Source organism: Alosa pseudoharengus, unplaced genomic scaffold (genome assembly GCF_046254945.1).
Source record: "Alosa pseudoharengus isolate Yale_2024_CS ecotype anadromous, Long Island Sound unplaced genomic scaffold, YU_APseudo_1.1 YU_APseudo_1.1_scf_6, whole genome shotgun sequence".
Taxonomy (NCBI): domain Eukaryota; kingdom Metazoa; phylum Chordata; class Actinopteri; order Clupeiformes; family Clupeidae; genus Alosa; species Alosa pseudoharengus.
This window is the reverse complement of record NW_027468848.1, coordinates 3,903,808-3,930,929: the sequence shown is the minus strand read 5'-3', so window position 1 is coordinate 3,930,929 and position 27,122 is coordinate 3,903,808. Positions and strand designations below refer to the sequence as shown.

The 27,122-nt window shown below is 42.6% G+C and overlaps 2 protein-coding genes across 2 annotated transcripts; one reads left to right on the top strand and one right to left on the bottom strand.

Annotated features, from left to right (window-relative positions):
• The first annotated feature begins 8,926 nt into the window (after positions 1 to 8,926).
• LOC143106433 (major histocompatibility complex class I-related protein 1-like) lies at positions 8,927 to 18,919 on the top strand. Its single transcript, XM_076270704.1, has 6 exons — positions 8,927 to 8,933; positions 9,094 to 9,180; positions 9,402 to 9,689; positions 9,912 to 10,022; positions 17,883 to 17,927; positions 18,826 to 18,919. The coding sequence occupies exons 1-6, from the start codon at positions 8,927 to 8,929 to the stop codon at positions 18,870 to 18,872; spliced, it is 585 nt and encodes a 194-aa protein (XP_076126819.1). The 3' UTR covers positions 18,873 to 18,919.
• Positions 18,920 to 22,903: 3,984 nt separating this feature from the next.
• On the bottom strand, positions 22,904 to 25,730 carry LOC143106432 (IgG receptor FcRn large subunit p51-like). The gene is made up of 4 exons (XM_076270703.1): positions 25,446 to 25,730; positions 23,936 to 24,223; positions 23,627 to 23,746; positions 22,904 to 22,953 (listed from the first exon to the last, which is right to left on the bottom strand). The coding sequence occupies exons 1-4, from the start codon at positions 25,669 to 25,671 to the stop codon at positions 22,904 to 22,906; spliced, it is 684 nt and encodes a 227-aa protein (XP_076126818.1). The 5' UTR covers positions 25,672 to 25,730.
• Between the last annotated feature and the right edge of the window lie 1,392 nt (positions 25,731 to 27,122).

The window sequence follows — 27,122 nt, the reverse complement described above, 5'->3', positions numbered from 1 at the left end:
AATAGGTTGACAACGCTAACGTCCAATATTACCCAATAATTACATTGCCAATCATTGCTATCTCTCTTACCAGTTGCCAGTGTCTGTCTTAAAGCAACACCAAAGCACTTTTCCTCTGTCGCATGCAAACTATTTGTTTATCAAACACCGGCTTTGGAAATAACAATGTCCACAGACAAGGTAGAATATGTTGCATGATGAAAGTATATGTACTGTGCATCGGATGCAAGTCAAATTTGTGGTTTCTTATGTCTCATTCCATCGAACTACAGGTCCGCTACCCGATCTGGCAAACTTGCATAGTGCGGTTATAGCCGATAGAAGGTCGCAAAGCAACTGCAGAAGTGCCGTTCACCCTGTTAGTTGATGAACCATTGAAACGATTTTGGAAACATTATTTTAGGGTACAAAAAACTCTTTGGTGTTGCTTTAAAAAAATATGTAAGCTTGGCACATTTGGCAACATCCTCCTCCAATGCCTTCCTTTCTTTTTTTACCTGGCCTTTTCAGTCCCTCCTGGCCTCTTTATACCATCCATCTTCCCTGACGCTTATTGCTACAGTAAGGCCGGCCCGGCTATCGGTAGGCCAGGCCTATCTGAGTAAACCTTTTGGAAAAGACGGGCTATATGGACCCAACCAACTCTTTTTGGGAGGGGAGAACTCCCTCACATGGTAGGCTACAACCCATGCAGAGGCTGCGGTGTCAGGCATAGATTGCAGAACGTGAGTAGCCTACTTTAAGAGAAGATAGACGTGACAAATCTACGTGACAAATGTCAATATGTTTTTCCTTGACCGGCCCAAAAGTGAAGCGGCCCACCAGGAATTTTCCTGATTACCCACCCCGGGCCTGCTTGGAATACTAGGCTTGCAATCCCCATCAATGAATCAGTGTGCCCTGTTCCCTGATGTTCCAGTGCCTAACACTGAATGTGCCAAAGTCGGGGCTGTGACATCATGTCTGTAAAACCTGACAAACGTTGTCGGGGTTTGTCCAACACACTGCCAAGCATACTTTCTCTATGGGGAAAGTTTAATCGGAATAAACGCTGGGTTGGGTTTAATACAACACTTGGGTTACCCGGGAAAAATTGCATACAGACTGGATTCACGGATAAGGCGTGAATATCGCTTATGCGTTTAGCCGTAGATAAGGCCACCAACAATACTGTCTTAATTGAGAGCACTTTAAGACCCAACTGCTGTAATGACTCGAAGGTAGGGTGAGACAGAACATCCAAAACCATAGGTAGATCCCATGAAGGGGCCAGTGGTTTAGAAACCCCTATGACATTGCAGGGCAGACCTGCAGCTGTTAGATTCAGCCTTTCACGAGCCAAATCCAGAGGGCCAGGCGCTCTGGATATGGGTGAAATATCTCCCCGTTCGCTTGGGACAGCAGCTCCCTGCGGAGAGACAGTGGCCACGTTGGGGAGTGGAGTAACGGGGTTTCCCTGGCCAGCACAGGGCTATGAGGATCAGTAAGAGGCCCCGTTACCGTACCCTGATAGGTGTTGGAGTGATCAGTTCCAATGGTGGGAAGGCATAGAGCAGGACGCGTGCCCACTGGTGTGCCAACGCATTTATACCTAACGGGAGAAAAACATTGGATATTGCACATTCTCCCCAGAGGCGAATAAGTCCACTTTCGCCCGACCAGTTCGCAAGTGTGCATATGAAGAGACCTCGGTCCCCCTTGCTTGTTGAAATAAGCCACCATCGTGGTGTTGTCTGTTCTGACCAGGACATGATGGTGTTGTCTGTTCTGACCAGGACATGATACCCTCTCACAGGCAGAAAACGTCTGAGTGTGAGTCACACTGCCATAAGTTCTAAACAGTATATGTGCAAAGATTGCATGTGTGCATCCCACAGCCCATTTATTGACCTGTCCTTGGGAGTAGTTCCCCAGCCGCTTAACAAGGCATCCGTTGTCACCACTATCCTGTGTAGGACAGCGCTATCGGGGTTCCCTCTGTGAGGAAGAGTGGGCGTTTCTAGGTCCACAGCGCAGCAGGCTGCTGAGATTGCAACGCGGCCATGACGCGAGGGGTGCAATCCCAGAGATGCTCACATGTATAAGCGGCCAAGTGGCATGACTACCAAGGCTGACGCCATGAGACCCTGGAGTCTGAGGCAGACCCTGAATTTCACAGTGGCTCCCCAGGCGCACTCTGAATGAGACAGAGTTTAGAGACAGCCCTATAAAGGTGGTGATTTGACATGGGAGCAGAACGCTTTTCTCCCAATTTATTCTGAAACCTAGTAACATTAGGTGCTTCGTTAGGAGAGCCGTATGTTGCTGTGCTTCCTGACACGAGTCCGCGGCCACCAGCCAGTCGTCGATAAAAGTAGTCAGACGTAAACCCTTTTCCAGGAGTGGGGCGATAGCCTCTTCAGTGACAAAGACGTGAGGGCTGAGCGCAAGGCCAAATGGGAGGGCTCGTAGCCCACACCTCGAAAGGCAAACCTGAGGAACTGTGGTTGTCATTGATCCAAAGGTCCAAGGTCCAAATCACATATGCTGCTTTCATTAAAGTACATGGAACACCTCACTTGATCATCGCATGTCCATGCTTCAAGTGTTCATTAAAACGTTTAGGTAAATTATATATGAACATTGACAAAGGATAGATAAAAATGTTGACATATTTTAGAAATTAGGGGGTAGGGTTAAATTTTGTAGAATATAATAGAGTGTTTATCAAGCAAATCATAAGCTTTTGATATCAAATTAACCAGCAATAGCACAGAAAAGTTGTGATATTATCACTATGTTGTAAAAATTGTAATAAAAACAAACTTTAGTGATCTGCGGATAGCGAAAACGCATATCAAACTTGGTTAAAAAAATCACTTGTTGGCTATTCGCTCAAGAAGTAGTTGATATATTGCCAAATAAACATGCTAGTGATGCAGGAGGTCTTATACCAGTCAGTTTGATACCAAACATAACCCTGTTGGAGCATAATTTAGTGTATAGGCCTACAGAATGACAACATAGATTTTAAAGTGTCGCGAAAATGTCAGTTCGAACGAAAGCACTAAATATGTCAAAACTATTTGACCGCACCATTTCCCAGAGTGCCACCATGCTTTTTATGAACCATCAGGGTCCCCTTGAGGCATCTAGCATAGTGGCTTGCTTTCATACCAAAATTCTCACAGGACTTTATTTTGTGCAAGATGCTGCTGGAGTATACTCCCTAACATGGTTATAAACGTATGACCTTACTTACCATTTAAACTTATACACTTAGCTAGATTACATATGGGTGCCTGATGTAGCTGTAGCCAAAATGTTACATTTACACTCATGTATTTACACTTGGCATGACAATAGAAACACAATTACACATCTACCTAACAAACCAATGAAGTTCCATGAGCGGAATTTTGGCCAAAGTCATCCTTCTTAGTTTAGTCCTGAAATCACATCCAACAATGAAGTAGTATGGGTAAAGCATACATTTCCAGAATCCTTGGAGTCCAGAGAGTATTTCAGTTTCTGTCTTTTGTATCTGTAATATTCTCTGGTGCCACAGGGCATAAAGAAAGTGTATACTTTAGGCGGAAATTGTGGAAAATGTTGTGTTTTTTTGATGGTTCAAAGAGCTCCAGTGACCTCTGTGTTTGACAGAGGGCTTCACCAATGTGCTTAAATGAAAGCTTAGGATGTACTCTTCAAGGTGATACCAAACACATGACAAGTGTCTTAACCATGGCTTCAACCAGGATATGCACCAGGCGTCTAAAATGCGATTTATATTAGAGGGTGGTTTACTTCATTAGGTGATAACCACTAAAAAGCTACCAATCTCAGAGGTCTATCATATCAAAACATAAACTAGGGATGTGTAGGTATAAAAAAATCACAACTAGAATTTGCCCACCCAGATGGTACCGGTATCTGGTCTGGCCCATGGACTATGGCTTAAGCTGTCACGGTCTGAGGACCGGCACGCAGGATTGGACCCAATAGCAGACACCAAATCAGGAATTAAAGGGGAAAAGACTTTAATGTCAAAACTTAGCTTCAAAAGGGCAGTTCAAAAATAAGGAAACTCTGACAGGGCAGGAGCAAACTCCACAAAAGGCAGGGCAAAAACAGTCCAACAGTCGAAACTTCAAAAAACAGATTAAATTCCAAAAGGCAACACGAAATCCAAAAACAGTCGAAGATCACAAAAAACAAAGCTTGACACAGAGTACACTGGAGATACGGACTTGACAAGGACTTACATGACGTGACTGAAAGACTCAAAATAATCCAGCAAAGAACACAAGAAGAGACAGGGTTTAGACTACGTTTACACGAAGCAGGGTATTTTCCTAAACGAATATCTGGCCATCTACGTTTGCAAATAAAACTGCATTTACACGAGATCGTTTATTTTTAAAATGTGTTTACACGAACCTGTGTACATACATGCTGTCAGCACGCCAAACCACAGTGGCAGTCTAACGATAAGCTCAAGCTCACATTAACCAATCAGAACCCTGAAAAGTCGCACGTGATAACATGTAAATGTAAACATTGGTCGCACATTTGTGGGGTATACTACGAAGCACGTTAGACATATCTAGGCTATGTAGACATATCGAGGCTTGACAAAGCCTTGACTCAGGGGTATACGTTAAGTGATACTACGATAGCAGTTATGTGATATATTTGTCAAACTAGGCTTTCAGCTCAGATCTGTGCGCGTTCTCGGTGTTGGGATGACGTTGGCCAATCGTGAAACATGCACACACACAAGACCGCCTCTATTTAAAAACAATTACTTCCGCATTCATGAGCGATAGCTTAATCTACACTGCGGTAATTTTTTGTGTCTAACCTATAACATCAAATAAATCAATTGTCATCAGTTGTTGTATGGTATGCACGTCCATAGTGGGATATTTGCACGCACAGCACTATTAAAGCGCATTCGAGATCCAAAATGTTAGTAGAGGCGGAGCTCCACCTGTAAGATATATGACAGAATCCTACACGTGAGATAACTTCGTTTTTAAGACAATTGATTGGTCAGTGGGGGGAAGATTACACGATTTGAGCTATAACTTAGCACATAACCTCCTCCCGACCAGGTTTGGTTGACAGCATAAGATACCATGGTGATATAGCGATACTGAAACAGATCCACTTTCGTGTCACAGCATACCTTGGCTTTGAGCGCAACATACCTCGCTAACCCACTAATCGAGATTCGTAGTATACCCCATTGGTGGACTTCTGTCGCATACTGTGACGTTGGCTGCCCAAAACTCCGTTTACCACAGTTTAGAACCAAACGCATAAACAGTTTTCCAAAAAAAACACTTTGGCCGGAGTTTTTTGGATAACCGTTTTACGGGGCGAATTCTCCGTTTGCGTCTAAATGAAAGGCTGAAACGTAGGGAAATGTCTTCGTTTATAAAAATACACATGCTCGTGTAAACGGGGTCTTAAATACACAGTAAGTCTGTAGGCTATGGGATGGATAGCCCATCTGAATGTTTATTATTTTTGGGCATAGCTACAGTATAGGCTAAATCAAGGGGAAATAATGAGTACGTCTATTCTAAGGTAAAGTCCACAAAAATAGACTTGATAGGCCCGCCAAACACTGCCGGAACTTTAAGAACGAACGATATTTTGCGTTCCGAACCGGTTCAGGACCGATATGTTGGTGGCGGAACGCATGCAAGAACAAAAACGTTAAACATAGGCCTACCTGAACCGTTCGGAAAGGAACGGTTGAAAAATAATTTCGTTTTCAAGCCCTGCTACCCGGACAATATTCTCTATGAAGATATAGATTGTCAGCCGAGGGAATTCGTTATCTTTGTCAGATGATCTAGGAAGACGTCTCATAGCAATGCCCGTACGTGGACATTCCATCGGTGATGCAAGAATACTGTATGTCCGAAAATAAATCGGACATAGGCCTGCTAAACATCTGAGCAAGAATAGCCTAAAATAAATCGGACATAGCCTACAGTAGGTACCCTGGAAATCCAGAGTTCTCGCGAGAGCACAATTTGAATTGTGCCCGCAAGATACTCTGGCAACGAGCAATGATCAAAATTTCTTCTACCTCTCGAGCGAGAGGAACCAATCAAATCGGTGTAGGCGGGACAAAGGCGAGCTGCACTGATGACGACGGTGCTGCGACGTCCGGAATCATCTAGAAAACATTGCAAGATAGCTACCGATGAACACCAGTTGTTTGAAACGGCTTTGGCTGCTACAATAAAGGATTTAGATTTGGCTTTTCAACTAAAAGAGGAGCAGAAAATCGCCCTCAAATCGTTCCTTTGCAAGAACTGGATACGTCACAGCGTGAATTGTTGTGATTGGTCGTAGCATTATCCAACTGCGTGCAGTGAGAGTTTCAAATGCATGCTTGGTGCCGCCCCTCGAATTGGGCCATTTTCATTACTCGTGGCCAGACCCTTAATCTGAAAGATTCCAGGGTCTGGTTTACCAGGCTATACAGTAGGCCTAATAAATTAAAATCACAATTTTAACAAACTTGTTGAATTGAATGTCATATTACTGTACCCTGCACATAAAGGCTACACATTTCCACAGCACCAGAATCCGACCGAATGCCTCCCTCAACCCACTCCATAATCGGCCTTCCACTATATTTGCGATGGCCAACTCTTCTGCTACTGTTAAACACTCTGGTGCCTTTCCTCCTACAGTAGTGTTCAAAGACACCTTTTTCTTGTTAGCTGTAAAACAGAGGCCAAGTGAAGGCTAAGCTAGGCCTACATGTTTTCATAATTAAGAAATATTAATGCAAGCTATAACTTTATAAACCTACTATTCTGAATAATGTTTTTGTGTTTCATTTTCACTTGCTGCCATGTGCGTTTGGCAATGGTGTTGCATCTGAAATGTTCAAAGGATTAGGCATACACATCAGTCAATGGGGGCTACTTAAACATTCAATTATCCTTATTACTGTAATCTATATGCCCACTTCTGAATTGGGTTGCATCTGTAGGCCTTTCTATGAACTCAAAATAGGCTATTTAATTATTTAAACTCATTTTAGACATTCCGCAAGCTACTAATCCTCCGTAACATATTTGAAGAAACTTTACTTTTAGGCATTTAGGCTACCCGATCTGCAATACGTTGCCAACAGCCTTGCTTTGTTCACTGCCGACGTATTTGATTTTTGTCGTAGAGTGGGTTTTAATTCCTCATAACTTGTCATAATAATTGTGCATTCCTCATCCGTAAAATAAGGTGATCGCGTCATCATTGAAAGTGGTGACTTGCGCTGCAACCCGCCCCTTTTATGTGAACGCGCACAAACTCCAATTAGGTTAACCCCGGCTCAACAAATCAACTTTATAATCAGCGTCGTAGTACCGATTAACACCACTAAAGATAACCAGGTTTTGTCAACCCCGGTTTAACAAAGTAACCCTGGGTTACATATGGGTAGGTTAAGCTCCCTTCGTAGTACAGGCGTTAAGTTTTATTTAGTATAATTTGTATTTTAGTATATTTAGTATATTCTTTATCTTCTACAGTCCTTATTGCTTAGTTGTGTTTTGTATATTATATACTTTTAATTACTTTTTCTGCTGTTAGTGAATGTGTGTGTGTATGTTGTCTCTACTGTGACTTTGAATTTCTAGGGATCAATAAAGTATCTATCTATCTATCTATCTATAAGCACCTTTTCAGCTACGCGCTCCCGAGGGCTGTATTAAGGTTGAGCGAAGCAGGAATGTGAGAATACGCGTGACTGAAAAGTGTGTAACTGAAGCACATAAAAAAGGGCTTACGAGCAATTTACGCGTGAATGGGAGAATTCCCCCCATTCTCCCATTCCCGCTTCTGTCACACCCAAGTTCGAAATCAAGGCGGCCTTATGAAAGAGGCACAATTTATTAATTTATTTATTTAAAATAGAACCAGACAGATCCACCACCTTCCACACCAAATTCAGAACACAAACCAGTCTTCGATTTTGAAAAAGTAAGCATGGTGAACTGAATAGGAACGGCCTACAGTAAAATGGTGTCATCACAGAGCCTAACAAAGAATTGACTTAATGAAATTTCACTTTAAGACAAACTGTGAAATTCCTGGTGTGCAAAATTGTCTTTTAAATTGACAAAGGTATGTGGGCTACAATTCATGGCCCCAGTCAAACAGGGCAAATAATTTGTGTCTTGCCATTGACTACCATATAGACTGTATCTATTCTGAAATAAGGTCCGTGGTGGTCCACCAATAGGCAACGGTGCCTATTCATTCATGTGACCTGAGCGCGCTTCGGTTGAATTTGTTTACAGCAAAAAGTTTGTTGCTAGAGAAACTACACGTTTATGTCCCTATCGTGTGGGTTGTTTTGCGAAGGATGCGAAATAGACGGTAGGCTATTTCGTTGCTCTGATTGTTTAGGTCTATCTAGTTGTGTGCAGACCCCCCCCCCCCCATATTAGTTAGTAGTCCCAATGCTTCGGTTCCAGACTGAGTATGGCTAAGTCAGGCTACTGTCTATCTATCTATCTATCTATCTATCTATTCTCAGAGTTTCAATGAGGGTAGTCCTCATTTTCAGTGAAGCTGAGATTACAGTAACAATGGATTAACAAAAGAAATAGCATAAAAATTGTATAAAAGTATAGGCCTACAAATAAAACAAAATAACATAGATAAAAAGAAAACATACATACAATTGTAGAGGAAGGAAAAATAAAAATGCATAAAATAGTAATAATAATAATAATAATATAAAATAACATTTAATTAGGTCCAAACAGGTACAGGTAAAACAGGTACAAATTGATGAAGGAACATAATAATAATAATAATGTAAAATTATTAGCAACAATGAAAATAATGACTTTCAACAAAAGCCAAAAAACATATTAACCATTACTGTAACATAACAATTAAGTGCTAGATGACGGGTAATAAAAGGATCTACAATTACTATTACTAATTACAGTGAATACAAGTATATACAGTATCAGCAATCCGTCTCCCGTTTATATCTCCTTGATCTACCGGCTGAGCTACTGACACATATCATGTCCTCAGTATGTCATGTCCCCTTTCTGTCCTCTGTAGGTATCCAAACTCTGCAGCGACTGACTGGCTGTGAACTGTTAGGAGATGATGAAGAAGGACGAATGATTGTAATGGAGGCTTTTGATGGTGATAGTGGAGATGTGATCTACTACAACAAATCAATCAACAAGTATTACATAGAACTTGAAATGAAATATAAGTATAAACTTGGTGTAACAGTAAATTATGGTGATGTAACGGTGAACAGTTGATTAACTAAATGCCCAAATATTACTATAGGAAATATCATTATTGGAAACATTTGAAGAATTGTTTGTCTTGATTAATCTATCCGCTTAATCTCACAGTGAAGCCCAGAGTCAGGCTCTTCCAGAGGACACTCCCAGACTCTGGAGGGGCCAAAGTGACCTGCCTGGCCACTGGTTTCTACCCCCGTCACATCAACCTGACCCTGCTCAGAGATGGCCAGCCTGTGTCTGACCACCAGATCACAGGGGGGGAGCTGCTACCTAATGGAGATGAGACGTACCAGATGAGGAAGAGCCTGGAGGTCAGCGCAGAGGAACTACAGCATCACCACTACACCTGCACAGCTGAACACCTCAGCCTGGACAACATGGTCAAGATTATCATAGGTATTGACATTATTGGAAAGCGTCAATTTACAACATTAAAGCATAGCATATTCAGTGACACCTAAGTTCAGTGATAGCCTGAAATAATCAGACAAGTCTGAGAGCTAATTTCATTTGCTCTGACAATATCTCAATTGAGAATTGGTCTATTGTCAGGCAGGCATATTGTCATTGGCCAGGCTATTTCAATGATGAATGAACTATACTTTTCTCTGCTAACAGAAACTGAGTCACATCCTGACAAACTGCCCTCACTTTACATGCTGGTTAGCCTGCTGTTTGTGCTGGTGGTGTGTCCAGTTGTGTTTGTGATATGGAGAATGAGACGAAAAGGTAAGGTTTTTTTCTTTTCTTTCAAGGACAAATGGCTGCAGAAATGTTAGAAGACTTGGAAAAACATACTTAACAAAGTTTAGTTACTTTTGGTATGGAAATATGGTAACTAAACTGATAACAATACAACCAAACACATTATTTGGGTTGTAGAGAGATATGCCTTAGAATAAAGCATTTCAGTACACATCTCATCTCAGAAAAACAGTTCATGAAATCCAGCCAATCAGCCTGGAGTGCATTTCTAGAAAGGGTACCAAAGTTTCAACAAAGGGTAGATTTTTGTGACTGCAAACAGGTAAAGTCACAAGAGGCTAAGAGAGGGAGATAAAAACACTGTGTGGACTCGTTCCGAACAAACATGGAATCCATGATGAAGTTTAGCCTACTTCGTTTTATTGTCCAAAACTCCAGGTAAAACATATTCCAGCATAGCAGGCAATGGCAAGGCCAGACATAAAGTGCTAGTGCAATGTGCAAATACGCAATAAAGTGCATTGTTTCTATACAAAATCTGTTATATGTTGTTTCTACTAGTGCAGTGCCCGTTCAAACATGCCATTCCTGAAGAAAACCCGTAGCCCAATTACATGCCCACAGGTATGCCTGCTTTAAAAATAGGATGATAGGGAAACATCATTCCAGCTAAGCATTCAATAATGAATACTGAATATTATAATATATTAGCCTATAATTAATGTGGCCTCTAATACATGTGTAGCAGCTAATACATTTAGGCATGGCTGCATGTGACATTTCTACAGATCAGAATGACATAAGCCTAACAACTGTTTTGAGTTAAGGCTAAGGGCTGTATTTTGGGTCACCAGCGCATGGCGTAAAGTTCGTTATTCACCGGCGCGAAGTTGAATTCGTTATTTTGCACCTTTATTTTTTAAGCATTGCGCCCAGGGGTGTGGCAATTAACAACCTAGGGAGGGACCTGGCGCGTTGTCTAAAAATCGCTATCATACACCACCTAAACCTTGTTACTGTGAAGGAGACTGTATGCTGTAAGGATGTGGAGTTACTAGCGGTCAGTCTACGACCATACTACATGCCGCGGGAGTTCTCGCACGCCATTGTTGTTTGTGTTTACGTTTCGCCTCAAGCCCTCCTGGACACAGCGTGTGACGTCATTCACTCCACAGTTGCTAGGCTCCAAACTCAGCACAGTGATGCCTTCTTTGCGATCTCTGGTGATTTCAACCACATTACACTGGATTCCACCCTCACAAACTTTTACCAGTTTGTTGACTGCCCAACTAGGAAAAACAGGACAATAGACCTCATGTATGCAAACGTGAGGGATGCTTACAGTGCCACCCCCCTTCCCCCACTGGGGAAGTCGGACCATAACCTCATTCATCTTCAGCCAATGTACAAGCCAAAAGTTCAGAGGCTACCAGTTGCCACGCGCACCTTCAGGAAGTGGACACCAGAAGCGGATGAGGCTTTGAGAGACTGCTTTGAGTCCACTGACTGGAGTGTGCTACTGAATGGAGAGGACTTAGAGGAGGCCACACATTGCACTACTGACTATCTGAACTTCTGTATGGACATTGTTGTTCCCACAAGGACTGTACGCTGCTATCCAAATAACAAGCCTTGGATAACCAGTAATGTCAAGACCCTTCTCAATAGGAAAAAGATGGCGTTTAAAGAGGGGGACATGGCAGAGCTGAGGCAAGTACAGGGGGAACTCAAGAAGAAGCTGAAAGAGGCTAAGGAGGACTACAGACGGAAGATGGAACAGAAGTTGCAGGAGAACAACATGAAGGAGGTGTGGGACTGTATGAAATCCATCACTGGCCTTAAGAAGAGCAGCAGCTCTGAGGAGGGAGATCTGGACAGGGCGAACCAGCTGAACCACTTTTACAACAGGTTCGATTGCCCTGCACCAGCGCCAAGTACTGCTACTGCTCTTGTTAGCGTGCCCGCCCTACCCCCACCTCCCAGTCTCCCAGTCTCCACAGCTCTGCATCCTGGGGACATCCAACGATCTGAGCCCCCATCAACTGCAACATTAACAGGGACATCAAGGAGGTGGTCATCCCCCAGCCCCCACCCCACCTCATTACCAGTGCAACACTCACCCCCACCATCACTGGATATTGCACCCCTCCCCCACATGGCGACCACGAACAATGAGGTGACAACGACTTCAGTCAACAGCCATCAGACACACAGACCCCAGATGCACTCCCTCTCCCCTCCCCTCCCCCCCTCCACCATCACTGCAGATCAGGCTATCGCACCTCTCCCCCACACAGTGACCACGAGCAGTGCGGCAACAATGGCTTCAGCCAACGGCCATCAGGTTCTAGCCACACAACAACCCTCTCAGAAGCACTCCTCCTCACCCTCCACTCCCCTCATCCCCCCCATCATTACAGCTTCCGAAGTAAGCTATCTGTTAAAAAGACTTCACCCAAGTAAGGCAGCCGGGCCTGACAGACTGTGTCCAAGGCTACTCAAGGCCTGTGCTGCTGAACTGGGGGAGCCACTGAAGCACATCTTCAACTGGAGTCTACGTCTCGGACAAGTTCCAACACTGTGGAAGACATCATGTCTCACCCCCGTCCCTAAGAAGCCACACCCCAGTGAGCTTAATGACTTCAGGCCTGTCGCTCTAACATCACATGTGATGAAGACACTGGAGCGGCTGGTCTTAGGTAGGCTCAGACCCCAGGTTCGCCATGCACTAGACCCGCTACAGTTTGCATACCAGGAGAAAGTGGGCGTGGACGATGCCATCACTTATCTTCTACACAGGACACATACTCACCTAGACAAGGGGAAAAGTGCTGTGAGAATCATGTTCTTTGATTTCTCAAGTGCTTTTAACACCATCCAACCCCTCAGACTGGGAGACAAGCTCTTGCAGATGGGTGTGGACGCTCACCTGGTAACCTGGATCACAGACTACCTGACCGAGCGACCACAGTTCGTCAGACTGAAGAACTGTCTCTCTGACACTGTGATCAGCAGCACCGGAGCTCCACAGGGAACTGTGCTCTCTCCAGTCCTGTTCACCCTGTACACACCTGACTTCTGCTACAACACCGAGTCATGCCACATGCAGAACTTTTCTGACGATACTGCAATTGTGGGGTGTATCAGGGACGAGCAAGAGGAGGAGTACAGGAGCCTGGTGGAGGACTTTGTGCAATGGTGCAAACTCAATCACCTTCAACTCAACACTTCAAAGACCAAGGAGATGGTGGTGGATTTCCGCAGGTCTAAGCCCGCTCTGCTACCAGTCTCCATTGATGGGGTCAATGTGGAGGCGGTAAGCACCTACAAGTATCTGGGTCTCCACCTGGACAATAAACTGGACTGGTCAGCCAACACTGATGCACTCTACAAGAAAGGGCAGAGCAGGCTGTACTTCCTGAGGAGGCTGCGGTCCTTCAATGTGTGCAGCAAGCTCCTCAGGATGTTCTATCAGTCTGTTGTGGCCAGCGTCCTCTTCTATGCAGTGGTATGCTGGGGAGGAAGTACAAAGAAGAAGGATGCTGGGCGACTTGACAGGCTGGTAAGGAAGGCTGGCTCTGTAGTGGGAGCTGAACTGGAGTGCATCACTTCAATATCTGACAAAAGGACCCTGAACAAACTGATCAACATCTTGGACAATGAATGCCACCCACTCTACAGCACTATTAAAAAGCAAAAGAGCTTGATCAGCTGGAGATTTCGCTCACTGACTTGCGCAACAGACAGACTGAGGAAGTCATTTGTCCCCAGGGCCATTGAACTGTTCAATGCATCACTAAAGGGAAGAGGAGAGATAGACTTCTCTGCTTAGTCTGTCTGCCTCTCCACCCTCTCCATGTTTGAGTACTGACTGCCCACTACTGCTTTACTACTGTTTTACTAATGTCCACAGCCTAATGTTTTTACTACCGCTTTCCTGCTACACTGTTTTTCATGTTTTTCATGCTATATTAGCACACATGATCAATGGCTTCTGCTACAAAAATACTGAATGGCTGTAACCCTATTACCTCAACCTGTTTCTGCACTGACATAGTTTTTATAGTTTTTTATATTACCTTGTCTACATTATACTCTGCTCTCCTATTTGTCCATATTATTTATGCTGGTCTCTAGACCTTATTATTGCACTGTTGGATTAATGCTGGACTACTTTTTGCACCTTCACCATGACACTCACTCTCTGAGCACCTTACCATGCACACATAACTAAAGGACTACTGTTGGACCACTTTTTGCACCTTCACCAGGACACTTACTCTCTTGAGCACCTTACCATGCACACATAACTAAGGGACTACTGTTGGACTACTTTTTGCACCTTCACCAGGACACTCACTCTCTTGAGCACCTTACCATACACACAGAACTACTGTTGGCTACTTTTGCACCTTCACCATGATACTCACTCTCTTGAGCACCTCACTTTGCATTTAATTTATATAGTATATTTAGTTTTGTTATTTTTTCTTATCTCCTACTGTCTCTATTGTACAGTGGAGTTTGGTTATATGTTTATACTTATACTTATACTTATATTTACCATTTGCTGTAAGTGCATGTTGTGTGTGATGTCTGTATGCTACTGAGACCCTCTGAATTTCCCCTTGGGGATCAATAAAGTATGTATCTGTCAGGATCTGGCCCGGACCTCTGAGTTTGTGCCACCCTGGTGGCCTTTTTGTGTATTGTCGTGTTTGTTTTTGCCTGTTCCCCATGTGCTTTGTGTTTACCTGCCTGTCACCTGTCTTGTCTCCGCCCCATCTCCTTATTTGGTCATGCTTCCTGTCTCGTTTGGTTTCCCTCCTTTTCTGCTTCCTCACCTGTTCCCTGTTATTGTCTCGTTGGTTTCGTCCAGTCGTCTGTCTTTCTGTTAATTGGTATGTGTATTTGTACCCTCCTGTTTCTTTGTTCCCTGTCGGATCGTCTCTCTGTTTGTCTAGTCAAATTCCTGTATGTAAGTAGTAAGTCTGTAAATGTTAAGTTTGTGTTAATAATAAATTGTTTTGTCTGTAACTCGGCCTGGAAGAGTCTTGCGCTTGGGTCCTCCTTCACAACCCTGACAGTATCTATCTATCTATCTATCTATCTAAACCTGGTCAGAAGTCAATGGCGAGTTGTTCATATGCTATTTTAAAAGCGCATGTCAACAGTCATATTGGCAGGTGCACGCACCATCCTTCTATCATTCATGAACGCACAGCAGCGCACGTCCATGCAAAGCATTACAAATTGCACGATTACAATGGTAAACATATTTAGAATAAAGATATTACGAAATACTGTACATCTCATGATGAGTAGTTATTCACCATCATTTGCAAATTGGTAATGACGGTTAAAAGTGATTAGGGGAGAGGCGAGAGACACGTATGGAGCACAGCTGAAGACGCACTGTCACGAGATATAAGCAACTCCTCTGCAGGATAAATGTTGTTTTATTCAGTCATTTGAGCAACATTAGGGTAAGTGTTGCTTTTTCCAGCCTATGTTTTCGATGGTAACCCATTGTCAGTCAATAGTGAAAGTAACTGCATATAACTGTCTTGTCGTTGACTGACTCCTTGGTGAAGTTAGTTTCACTTTGCCAATGAGTTCAAATAATAGACGAGTGCAAATGCGTGAAGGCTATGCTAGGTTTTAGTGAAGCATGGTTTAAGAATGACTATTCCATACGGTCTCGCAAGCAGCCTCCTTCAAATGCGCCGTTGAATGCCAAAATATGCATTTATGTGACATATCGCGCATTGCGCCGTTAAAGGGAATGGCAGATGTCATTCTCATTGGTTTAAAATGATGTTACGCCCCAAACACACCCATATGACTGACTAAAAGACCTAGGAACACCTTGTTACGCCATGCGCTCCACTTTTGAGAACGAAACCCCTCCCAATGTGAACTGGACATCCTACTAAATTTGAATAGACTTTTGACGAGTGACGATGCACTTTAGAATGTCATGATAGGGCCCAATATGTGTATTAAGCTTACTGAATAACTTCCTAATACTGAAGACAAACCATTTTGTGGAATGATGCATCATTGTTTGAAATTTGCAACGATGTGACTCAAAAACAGTCTTTAGCATAAGTGACGTCGCTCAGTCTGCCACTTGTTGTTGTCTAGCTACTGTATGTGGCATTAGCCTATCGCTCGTTTCAATTTGGGACCTTGCAGTCGGAATTGTCGTTTGTTTAGTCAAAGTCTCAAGTCCAAAGTAGCCTGGGCTATTCGAAGTTTATTGGACATACTTTTATTTTGTGTGCTCACTACATACCCGTGTTTGTTAACGTGTTGTTGCAAAATCCGCGTAATCATTTTATGCAAGCAAACTGCATACAGGGAGTCTTTATTGTTGAGGTCAGACATGATAATCATCTTGCATCTTAACCCACAATCGGTTCCCGTAATCCGTTTTTTAAATTGCGACTGACTATCATCAAAGTGAAACTGGTCCCCTTGGAAACAGTGCAGTGCAGCGATAAACGTCCTACGTAAATAAGCATATTTTGAAATATGCATTCAAAAATTTTCAAAATCGAGAGTGCACACCTTTGTGCCACGCACGAGCCACATATGAAATCTTAGGTCATTCTGACAAACGGTCAGCGAGATATGCGTGCCACAGACACACAAACACACAGACGCTTCTTGCTTTATAGATAGATGCTCTCTCCCTAATCATCCCCTCTCCATACAGCCATACCTATGCCCAGGTGCATTATATTTATTCATTCATTACACCACTTATGCCCATGTGACTTCAATGCCAATTACTGTAGATGTCAAAGTAAAAGCACCAATATAAACACACACAACACACAGAAAGTGGCATATGGCCGCAATAGGTAGTACAAAGCAATCTTTGTCGTTCTTGGATTTGGTGTTTCTAGAAAGGGTAGTTCCAACGATCTAGATAGGTAGATAGATACTTTATTGATCCTCAAGGGGAAATTCAAGGTCTCAGTAGTGTACAGACATCACACACAACATGCACTTACAGCAGAAAAAGTAATATACATATAAAAAAACTGTACAATAGAGACAGTAGAAGATAAACATGATACTAAAATACTAAATATACTATAGGAACGTGACATATTACCAACCGTCACGTATGTCCAACCTCTTACGTGTATGTGTCACTTAATATTCATTTCTATACAAACCAAGCCGGCGGATTCCTAAAGAAACGCAAGCACCCACACCATACGTTTATCTAAATTAGCTATGTACCAAAAATTACATTTTATCGTGACTCGAAGAGCTGTAAACAGTGTTGTAAGGCTGCGTGTACAAATCCGCTTGGAGCTCCAATGGAATTTTGAATTGCTGACGAGAATTCTCGGGCTAACCGTTGATGTGCTGTGAGAAAGGTTGGGAATAAGCACCCACCAGCCCAGCACTAAACTCTGAGCGTGGTAAACAAAATCGGATATTTCAGGCAGTAAAAGCCCCGGTAAGAACCAAACTATATTTTGTTCAAATACTCACCTACTGGCTACTGAAAAATGTAAGGTTAATTCAGCAAATGTTATTTTGAAGTATTAAAAAACATTGTTGTTTTAGAATTTTCGAACAAAATGGTTGGTAATTAACATGTTTACAATATGAACTAAATCAAATATCAACATAGTGTGCTGAAGGATGATCAAGCATGACAGGGCAGGGACTGAGCCTGTAATTCAGTGTGTATTGTAAGGTGCTATATGAGAGTGAGTGTCACGGTGATGGTGCAAATGGTGCAAAAATCTATCAAAAACATGGGCGGAAAGTTGGTTGGAACTACATGTCGAGAGTAGTCATAGCATAGTCATAGCATGTCTCTTGCTAATGTAAACCTTTTGATTGTTTTGCATGAAGTAGGTTCCCAGACATCCAGTGTGGCCTCCTATACAGCTACTCCACGTAAGTATATAAAACTGATCAGAAATAGTGTTGTCACCAACCATTGTAATGTGTGTGTGTGTGTGTGTGTGTGTGTGTGTGTGTGTGTGTGTGTGTGTGTGTGTGTGTGTGTGAGTGTGTGTGTAAGAGAGAGAGTGTGTGAGTGTGTGTGTGGACTAATCATGCCATGTTTACCCATAATCACTGTTGCAGAAAGAATGAAAATAGCACAGTGCATTCTATGTTTCAAGTGTGTAGTATACTTCCATCAATATTTGGATCTGTAAATTCTTGTGTTAAAGAGGCCCTATGCAACAATTTTAGCAAAAATGACCTTAATTATGCAGGTTGAGAGTCGTTCTGATGGTTCTACAACACTTTTTGGGTCGTTTGGTGGGTGCTTCGTCTCCCCCTAGTGCTTCTCCGCGGAAAAACCGAATATGCAACTTTCTGGTCACGGTCGGAACACATCCGGATGTAACTCGGCGGAAATACTCGAAAATGTAGTCAGATTTAGTCAGATTGTAGTTTCTAAGAAGACTGCAAAACGGACTCCGACTTGGCTTTGTTGCTGTTGAAATTGTAAGTAGCCTACCTTTGGGTGAACTTCGTTTTTGTAATGTGATTTTTGCTCGACTGTTTTATTGTGAGCCCTATGTGTTTAGCTTGGTTTATTGATGCTAGCTCGCTAGCTATTGGGGGTTTAGCGTAGCAGTCACTTGCTACCGAAGCTGCAGGGGGAGCTATGTCGTGAATAATGCGAGCCCAGATCAGGCGAAAACCCAGAAACAGCGAAGGAATAACCAGACCTGCATAGGGCTTCTTTAAGTTACAGCTGGGAAATTACAGGGAGCATAATATATGAGGGCACTACTCCTATCTCACTGATTCTTCTACTGTATGTCGTATGTCTTTGCAGACACAGATGTAGAAGAGACACCCACTGAAAACTCTGAAAGCTGCTGAAGTTTTCCCAGGGTGCTTGATATTTTTCATCTGTCAACAACAAGGGAATTCAGAGGAGGCTGTTTTCATTTTCAGTTCCTCAGTGGTGGAAAACATTAAAATAAATCAATAAAAAATATGGGGTACCGGTAAGCAGTGCTGAATAATGTTATATTTGTGTATGTTTATTAGCAGATCCAAAGCAACTTACATTATATTATTATATACACCTCAACCCTCCCTGCAGCGCTCCCTGAGAAATTCCACACAGATACACCTCACCCTCCCTGCAGTGCTCCCTGAGGCTACGTTTACACGAAACCGCCGGGTGAATTTTCTCTTACCGCTTTCACACCTTTAACGACACCGGTAAAGAAAAAACTCGCGTGCACACACAGAGGTGTAACCGGCTAAATGTGCTGTAGTGCATATGCCAGACCAGTCGATGGCGCCAGCCGTGCAGAAGCTCACGTTTACTTCGCGTGAATCGCGTAGAAGAAAACATTGTTGACATAGTTTGTTAAGCAGTCGCATGAGGAGACTACAGACAATTCGGTTTTCAATTCAACTGTTAAACTAATAAAGTTCATTTTCAAGGTACAGTATGTGACTGCTATGTGAAATTTCAAATGCCTAGCCTACGCATTACATTAGGTCTGAGCACCACTGGAGAAAACACTACATGCAGTAAGCTAATGTTTAACTAAGTTAAGCTAACGTGTGCTTCTAACTTAGCCACAAAAGGCTGATGGGCTACATTGTGCACATAAATCATGACAGGAGAAAGAAAAAACATTTTAACATAATAAATAAATGGTTTGGTTTGTTTTGACAAGCAGTGTGTCAGGTTGAGTGCCGTGGCTGAGTTGAGAGGTGGGGCTATGTCGTCATAAAATTGCCGGCTTCGCACCTACAGGCGTCTACACGGCGAAAGTTAGCCGGCGGTTTCAAAAGTTCCCACTTCGGAAGCCGGTTTCAAAAACTATCGGTTTCAGTTTCCTAAACTGCCGGCGTCGTGTACACGCAAGGTGTAACCGTTAACAAAACCTAACCGGTTTCACAAGAACCGGCGTCGTGTAAACGGCCTCTAAGAAACCCCACACAGAGGCACCTCACCCTCCCTGCAGTGCTCCATGAGAAACCCCACACAGAGGCACTTCACCCTCCCTGCAGTGCTCCCTGAGAAACCCCTCACAGAGGCACCTCACCCTCCCTGCAGTGCTCCCAGAGAAACCCCACACAGAGGCACCTCACCCTTGTTTGTTGTAAGATTCAGCGTTGTGTAGATCTGGCTGAACGTGAGGCATGTTTGTGTTGTAAGATTCAGCGTTGTGTAGATCAGGCTGAACGTGAGGCATGTTTGTGTTGTAAGATTCAGCGTTGTGTAGATCTTTCTGAACGTGAGGCATGTTTGTGTTGTAAGATTCAGCGTTGTGTAGATCAGGCTGAACGTGAGGCATGTTTGTGTTGTAGGGAGAGAGTTTGGCCAACTCAAATCATGGGAGCCATGTTGGATACCATCGTCAGAGACTCTACAGTGTAACCCGATGGGCTGAATATGCTATGTTGAAACAAATCAGATGACGCTACAGTGTAACCCCATGGGGTGAATATGCTATGTTGAAATAAAACGCTTATTTTCACCATTAACAGGCATATACATGTTATTATCAATGTTTGTCAATATGTAAAGGGCCCTTACGTCCAGTATTTACCTTCTATATCTTAAAAGGGTCTGTAAAATGTCCCCCTACCTGGATTTACTGTCCTCCTTCCTGGTCCGTACAGCCTAGTGACCCACCATCTGCCTATAATGACAACTCTGCCCGGATTCCTGGCCCGTACTGCCGGCCAACCACTTGCCCTATGACAACTCCTTATCCCCTGGACAATTCCATTTCCTACGCTGGACTACGCTGGACTATTTTTATAACTTTCTGACACTAAATTAGGATTAATGCATTTTTATACCGGATATGTAACCATCCCACCTCTTGTAACATTCACCTCAGGTGGCTTTAAACACCATGTCCTATTCTCTACACCTGACTAACATTTGTCATGTATACAGACCTCACTGTCCTGTGTCTGACTCTACGCAGATGGGTCAGGCCCTTGAGTCGTGGATCTGCTTGAGGTTTCTTCTTATATGTATCTCCAATTCTAGGGAGTTTTTCCTCGCCCCTGTTACCCATGGGCCTTCTTTTCTTTTCTCTGATTATTTTCTCTGATTCTCTAACACTGTACCTTTAAAATACCTCTCACCTGTAACTCATTCTGTGCAAATCCGAGCAGCTGATTGTGTGTCTATGATCCAAGCTGGGCAATCTATGAATGAAATCAGTTTGGGGTTGAATATGTGTAGCTTAAAATAGCTCTCACAGAACACCTATGGATTGTCGTAACATACTCTGGAGAGGTGCGTATGTGTGTGTCTCTCGTCTATTGAGTCTGTGCAAAGTTGTAATGCTGTGTGTGTCTCTTCTGTGATCTTGTTTTGAGTCTGCATGATAATGTATGAGAATGTGGACTAAACCAGAGGGTCCCTTTTTTCTTTTTATTGGTTCTTAACAAGTGCAAGAGACCGTGACAGCTAATGGTAGAAATAGGAACGGGACAATTTCATACAATTTCAACAATTTCCTTTATAGTTTTTTGATGTTTGTTTACCGTTTGTTTTTATCAATGCTAAAGGGCTTCTCCTTGTGGCCCTGTGTTTTTCCCCCCTATGTCTATGGTGTCACATCATAACTCTAAAAAGCTCAGAAAGTCTATGAGAGAGTCCTGTTACACATTAGGATTTCACAGTGGGACAGCCCTAAACGTGCCAGAAATGTGCCTCCTCTGAGTCAGTGATTGGCTGCAGGTCTTCATCAGTCTTCATGGATTTGCATCCGTGGTTGACACACACATGTATTCCTCTGAAAGAAATGCAAGAAAACATGATATAAATAACTTCAGAACTGTCTGGATCAGCAGACTGTTTTCATTATTAGTTACATCACAGGTTGGAGAGTAATTACAAGAGTTGCACAGTTCAATTACTAAATACATGTTATAGTAATCAGTTACAATTATAGTTACAGTTACTGACAAAAAATATGCATTTAAATTACAGACAGATTCTGTTGAAACACAACATTTTGGAGATTACAAAGGGGTTACAAAAATGTAAAGCTTATATGTAGAATAGAAACTTCATTCTGTTGATTTTGTATCTTTTCCCTGTATATCAGTGTAATCAAATGTAATAAGTTACGCAACTTTGATTAAGTTATTAAAATAGTTGCATTACTTATTACATTTACAACAAGGAATCTGTAACCTCTCACATTTCAAATGTGGATCTGAATCACAAGGCAGAATCACAAATTAGGATCACTGTCGCCATTGTGGCAAGATACAGATAAGGATACACATATGGATATGGATATGCATAAGTTATGAACAAAATGTATGGAATGAGAAAAAAACATCCACACAATCAAATCTGTGCAAAGCTATCATAATTAAAACTACATGTACCACATAGCGGTACAAATATGACCGCCGCTCAGTCCTGTACATCCTCACACAATAAATCACGCTTGTCAATTTGTCTCCATCTACTACTCCATCCCCTACTCTTGCAACTTTTGTGTCTGCTTGTATGTGTGTGTGTGTGTGTGTGTGTGTGAGTGTGTGTGTGTGTGGGAGTGTGTCAGTGAGTGTGTGGGTGCCTGTGTGTGTGTTTATGTGTGCGTGTGTGTGGATGTGCGTGTGGATGTGTGTGTGCCTGTGCGTGTGGATGCGTGCATGTGTGTATGCACGTGTGTGTGCGATAGTGTGTGTGAGACAGTCCTGCCTTGTAGCTCCTCTCCTCATCATCGTTGACCAAAAAATCATGACAGGGGGGGGGGGGACTTTGACAATCCCTGTATGACCGCTATGCTAGCGGCGGTCATAATGAACACAAATAATTATAAAACAAACAGCCTTGGAAACTGTCTTTATCACTTGCAGTTATGAACAAAATGTACGGAATGAGAAAACTGTCTTTAATTTCTGGCACACTAACCTGAAGCTTCTGTGTTCACTTGCATTGAGGTCTGTGAGCCTCGACCTGAAACACCGTTCATAACCATTTGTCTCAAAACAGGACAGGTGATTTGTCATACCATTCAGGTAATAGCATGTACAAAACAGGACAGGTGATTACAGTCATACCATTCAGGTAATAGCATGTACAATACTACATGTTAATCATACACAAGTGTTGTTGTCTTTTCTGGCACTCGGCTAAACTGTGCTGGTTATATGGCCAGAGCTTTTTTTGTGTGCAGGAATTCTACATATTGTTTGTATCTGACTATTTTATAAGCAGATAAAAACATAGACAATCTCACAATATTGTTTTCACTGTTGTGTCATGGCTATTGTATGTCCCAGTGTCACATAATCATCTGTTAAGCCTACTGTGTGTACTGTACATCACCACTGGAATTCAATATGAAACTGAATTTGTGTTTGTATTCAGCCCTGCAGACCTAATGTTTTTACTAGATCTGTCAGAGTTAAATAGCATAGCTCATTGTATGAGCAGTGGAACTATTTTGTTGATACACAAATATGGACTGTACACAATACTGTACACTGTACACTCTGAGCCTCTGGGTATTTCCAATCAGCACAATGGCATTGATTTGCCACACATTTTACCAGTAGGCAGGTCTGAACTTTAATAACCTAAAGGTCTCAAATAAGTATTTAAGTGAAATCAGTAAGACCTGTTTCACCTGTTCGGGTCCTCCTCCATAGGACAAGGGCCCCGACCCCAACTCCAGCAAGACACACTAACCCAGCAGCAATAAGCACGGAGGGCACTATGGATGTGGTGACTGAATCCCACTCATGATCTGCCCAGAGAGAAAGAGAGAGAAAGAGGGAGAGTCAGTTCTGTCTACCAGAAGTATCCCGAGTACAGGAGTATAAGGACAGACACAGACATCAAAACTAAACACAACATACTGTACATCTGATACTAAAACTACACACTACACTACAAAACATACATCCAACATTCCATATTTGTAAACCAATAATACCTAAGCTAATGTCCAGCTTGTTGTCCAGGCTGAGGTGTTCAGCTGTGCAGGTGTAGTGGTGATGCTGTAGTTCCTCTGCGCTGACCTCCAGGCTCTTCCTCATCTGGTACGTCTCATCTCCATTAGGTAGCAGCTCCCCCCCAGTGATCTGGTGGTCAGACACAGACTGGCCGTCTCTGAGCAGGGTCAGGTTGATGTGACGGGGGTAGAAATCAGTGGCCAGGCAGGTAATTTTGGCCCCTCCAGAGTCTGGGTGAGTGTTCAGGAGAAGCCTAACTCTGGGCTTCACTGTGAAATGTAGTCATAAACACAGTACGGAAGAAATCTTCCTTAAAATGGATCACTGTTACAGTTTTTCTCAGTCGCTTTGGTGCATTTCTCAGATCATCATTAACGTTTGCACAACAGTTAGTGCTTTTCTCAAAACAATTAAACTTTCACTGCAAAGTGGATTACTTGCAAAAGTGTGTATCTTGCTCAACATGCTTAGTCTATGTCTCAAAAGCAAGTATTTATACCAATGAAACTTTCAGTGCAATCAAAATGACAAGTCCTTACACCATTGTTTATATCAAGATAGTCAACATCCAAATGACTCGAAAATGGTTGGAATCGGTTGTGCTTCATTTGTGCACGATTGTGCAGGCAAAATAAGCGTTTGTGCACATTTGTTTCTTGTGTCATTAAGCGTTAATTTCTGGCGAGTGACATCACTCAGCACCACATCAACATCCAAATGACTCAAAAATGGTTGGAATGGTTTGTGCTTCATTTGTGCACGATTGTGCAGGCAAAATAAATATTAGGGTGTTGATGGGGTGCTGGGTGACCCCAGGTCAGTAAACAAGTTAAAGTTTAATATCCTTAGGACGGTTTGTGCACAAATGTTTATTTTGCCTGCACAATGGTGCACAAGTGAATCAAAATACTTTATTCATATTTTCATCATATGGGGTGCCAACTTCACACAGGGGAGTGGATATGTTTCACAGTTGACAGACATTGTGAGAAATATACAGTAAAACATAACCACTGTGGTTTGTACACATCCTGACGTTCCTGTCTGTCAGGTCACATATAGTATGCTAGACAGCTATGTCAACTAGTTATGACAGCTAGTTCAACACATTTACATGTAATTACTAAAGTGATGAAATAAGGTACAATTTGTTTTATGGGGTACTATTCATCATGGAACCAGTATAGTGCATTTTGACCAACATGACATTAGCAATTAAAAATGTAAAAAACAACAGACATTTGTAGAAAATGAGTTGCACAGATCTGGTAAAGCATTGTTGTTTGTTTGAGATGGGGAGAAACTGCTTTAATGATGTGCACAAGTGCTAAGATGAAGTGGAGTGGAGTTGGAACAAGCAGTTTTGAGAATTTCAATTCTAATCTTTGAAATGCAGCAAAGCGACTTAGAAAAACTGTAAAAGAAGAAAAATGCAATCCATATACAATCTAAATATGTCCACAGAGTACTGTGGTGTTATATATATCTTACTCTTTTTAAGGACACAATTCTTCTCTTTGGCCAGGTTTGTCTTCAGGAGTTTAATGCAGCGTTGATGGAAAAATGCAACAGCAACATGCACACCCCCTGGCCATATACTCCCCACTGTATACTGGCCGGGTGTGTCTGGCCACACCTGGTCAGTATAAAAGCGGTCAGATTGTGGATCATAATAGCGGACATCTCCAGCCTCCTCGTTGAATGCGTCTTTGCTCATTAAAGTTCCCACGTCGTCATTTCCCTGTAACTGGCATCCCGCAGCTCTCTGTAGAACATGAAAACCTCAGAAAGCACAAGAGGGACAGACGTTGAGACACTAAAATCCACACCAGTAGTTTTGAACTGCTGCATCACTATTAGTTTATTTCTGGGTCTAACAGTACAGTAATTATGTAATGCACAAAATAACTTATTTCAATTTCTCTACTGAATTTCTCATTTATTATTCAAAATAAGAAAAGAAGCTCCATCTCCTGTTTCTGCACTATAGTTGCTACTAAAAGGTACTTTGCCAGTCAAATATTTTGACTCACTGTTTGTGTGGTTCAGAATCTGTCTCAGACAGGAGGCTCTATTTCTCATAAGTTCATAGATGAATTCAAACTCAGGACCAAATGCCAGGTCTGTGACATCAAGTGTTCTCTCCGGACCATTCACGCCTCTGTGTACAAGCCTGTTGTCATTTGAGTCATAGTATCCAATCGGAATGTCATCCAGCTTAAATGTAGCCTGGTATTCTGGAAATGGAGTCTCACCCTTTATGAATGTATTGAACATCCAAAAAGAATGAGAACCTGTAGAAGAAAAGGTGTATAAACTTGGTGAAACTGCATGGTAAAAAGACCCCCTATCCCACAGATCATCTTGATTTACATATTTGCATATATTTTCCCTGAAATAGTCAAATTTGTTGATATGTTATCTGTCCTTTTTGTCAACGTTGAGCTCCTCCCCACGCTGAGTCCTGATCTGCCCGGTGTGGCCCTGGGGTACTTGCTCACGGCGTGTCAATGAGAACTAGGTGTGGTCAGGTGCATGATCACAAATTGCTCTTTTAGCGCCACCAAAAACAATAACGCCACTGACCAAGGAAAACCTGGTCTAAAGTGAAATGTGCACATTCTACACAACTGTTTTGAGAGCGCACTGTAAAGACATCTAACAAGTGGCGAGACCTTAGTAACAAGTCCCAGGCAACACGACTGTGCTGGTGTGATTGGATGAATGTCCTTAGGATTTTTATTCAGCTATTTAAATATTATTGGGGTAAAGCTATGTTTTTGATTGTAAACCCTTGTCAGTTAGCCTGGGAGAACCCATGAATCTGTTAGCAAACCTGAATTTGCTCTGTCTGGCAAGGAGGCCATGACAGCCATTTCCAAAAACCCAGGCACCAATCAAAATCGCTTATTCGGCATGGGGCGGGCTTTATATGAAAACTTCTGGGTTTGAAAATGAACGTTAGTGAATGAGTGATGTCACACCTGTTCAGTTTTTCTTATAAGTCAGTGGTTCACATCATTATTGCCTTTCACATTCTTGCCATTGCTGAGAACGTCACATGCCCTCTTGAAGACAAAAAAGTTAAAATGCTAACACATTCTGACATGTAGCGTGGATGAGCTTGTGTCACAGAGATGAAGGAGCTACTTCTGAGTGTACAGCCAC

Bases quoted from the DNA above. Each gene is read 5' to 3' on its own strand.
- LOC143106433 (XM_076270704.1), top strand. The intron at 10,023-17,882 runs GTAAGGTTTTTT...TTTTGCATGAAG, and splicing joins ATGGAGAATGAGACGAAAAG to TAGGTTCCCAGACATCCAGT. The intron at 17,928-18,825 runs GTAAGTATATAA...ATGTCTTTGCAG, and splicing joins CTCCTATACAGCTACTCCAC to ACACAGATGTAGAAGAGACA.
- LOC143106432 (XM_076270703.1), bottom strand. From the start codon at position 25,671: ATGAGCAAAGACGCATTCAACGAGGAGGCTGGAGATGTCCGCTATTAT. The intron at 24,224-25,445 runs GTAAGATATATA...TACATTTCACAG, and splicing joins GAATTGTGTCCTTAAAAAGA to TGAAGCCCAGAGTTAGGCTT. The intron at 23,747-23,935 runs GTATTATTGGTT...CTCTCTGGGCAG, and splicing joins CAAGCTGGACATTAGCTTAG to ATCATGAGTGGGATTCAGTC.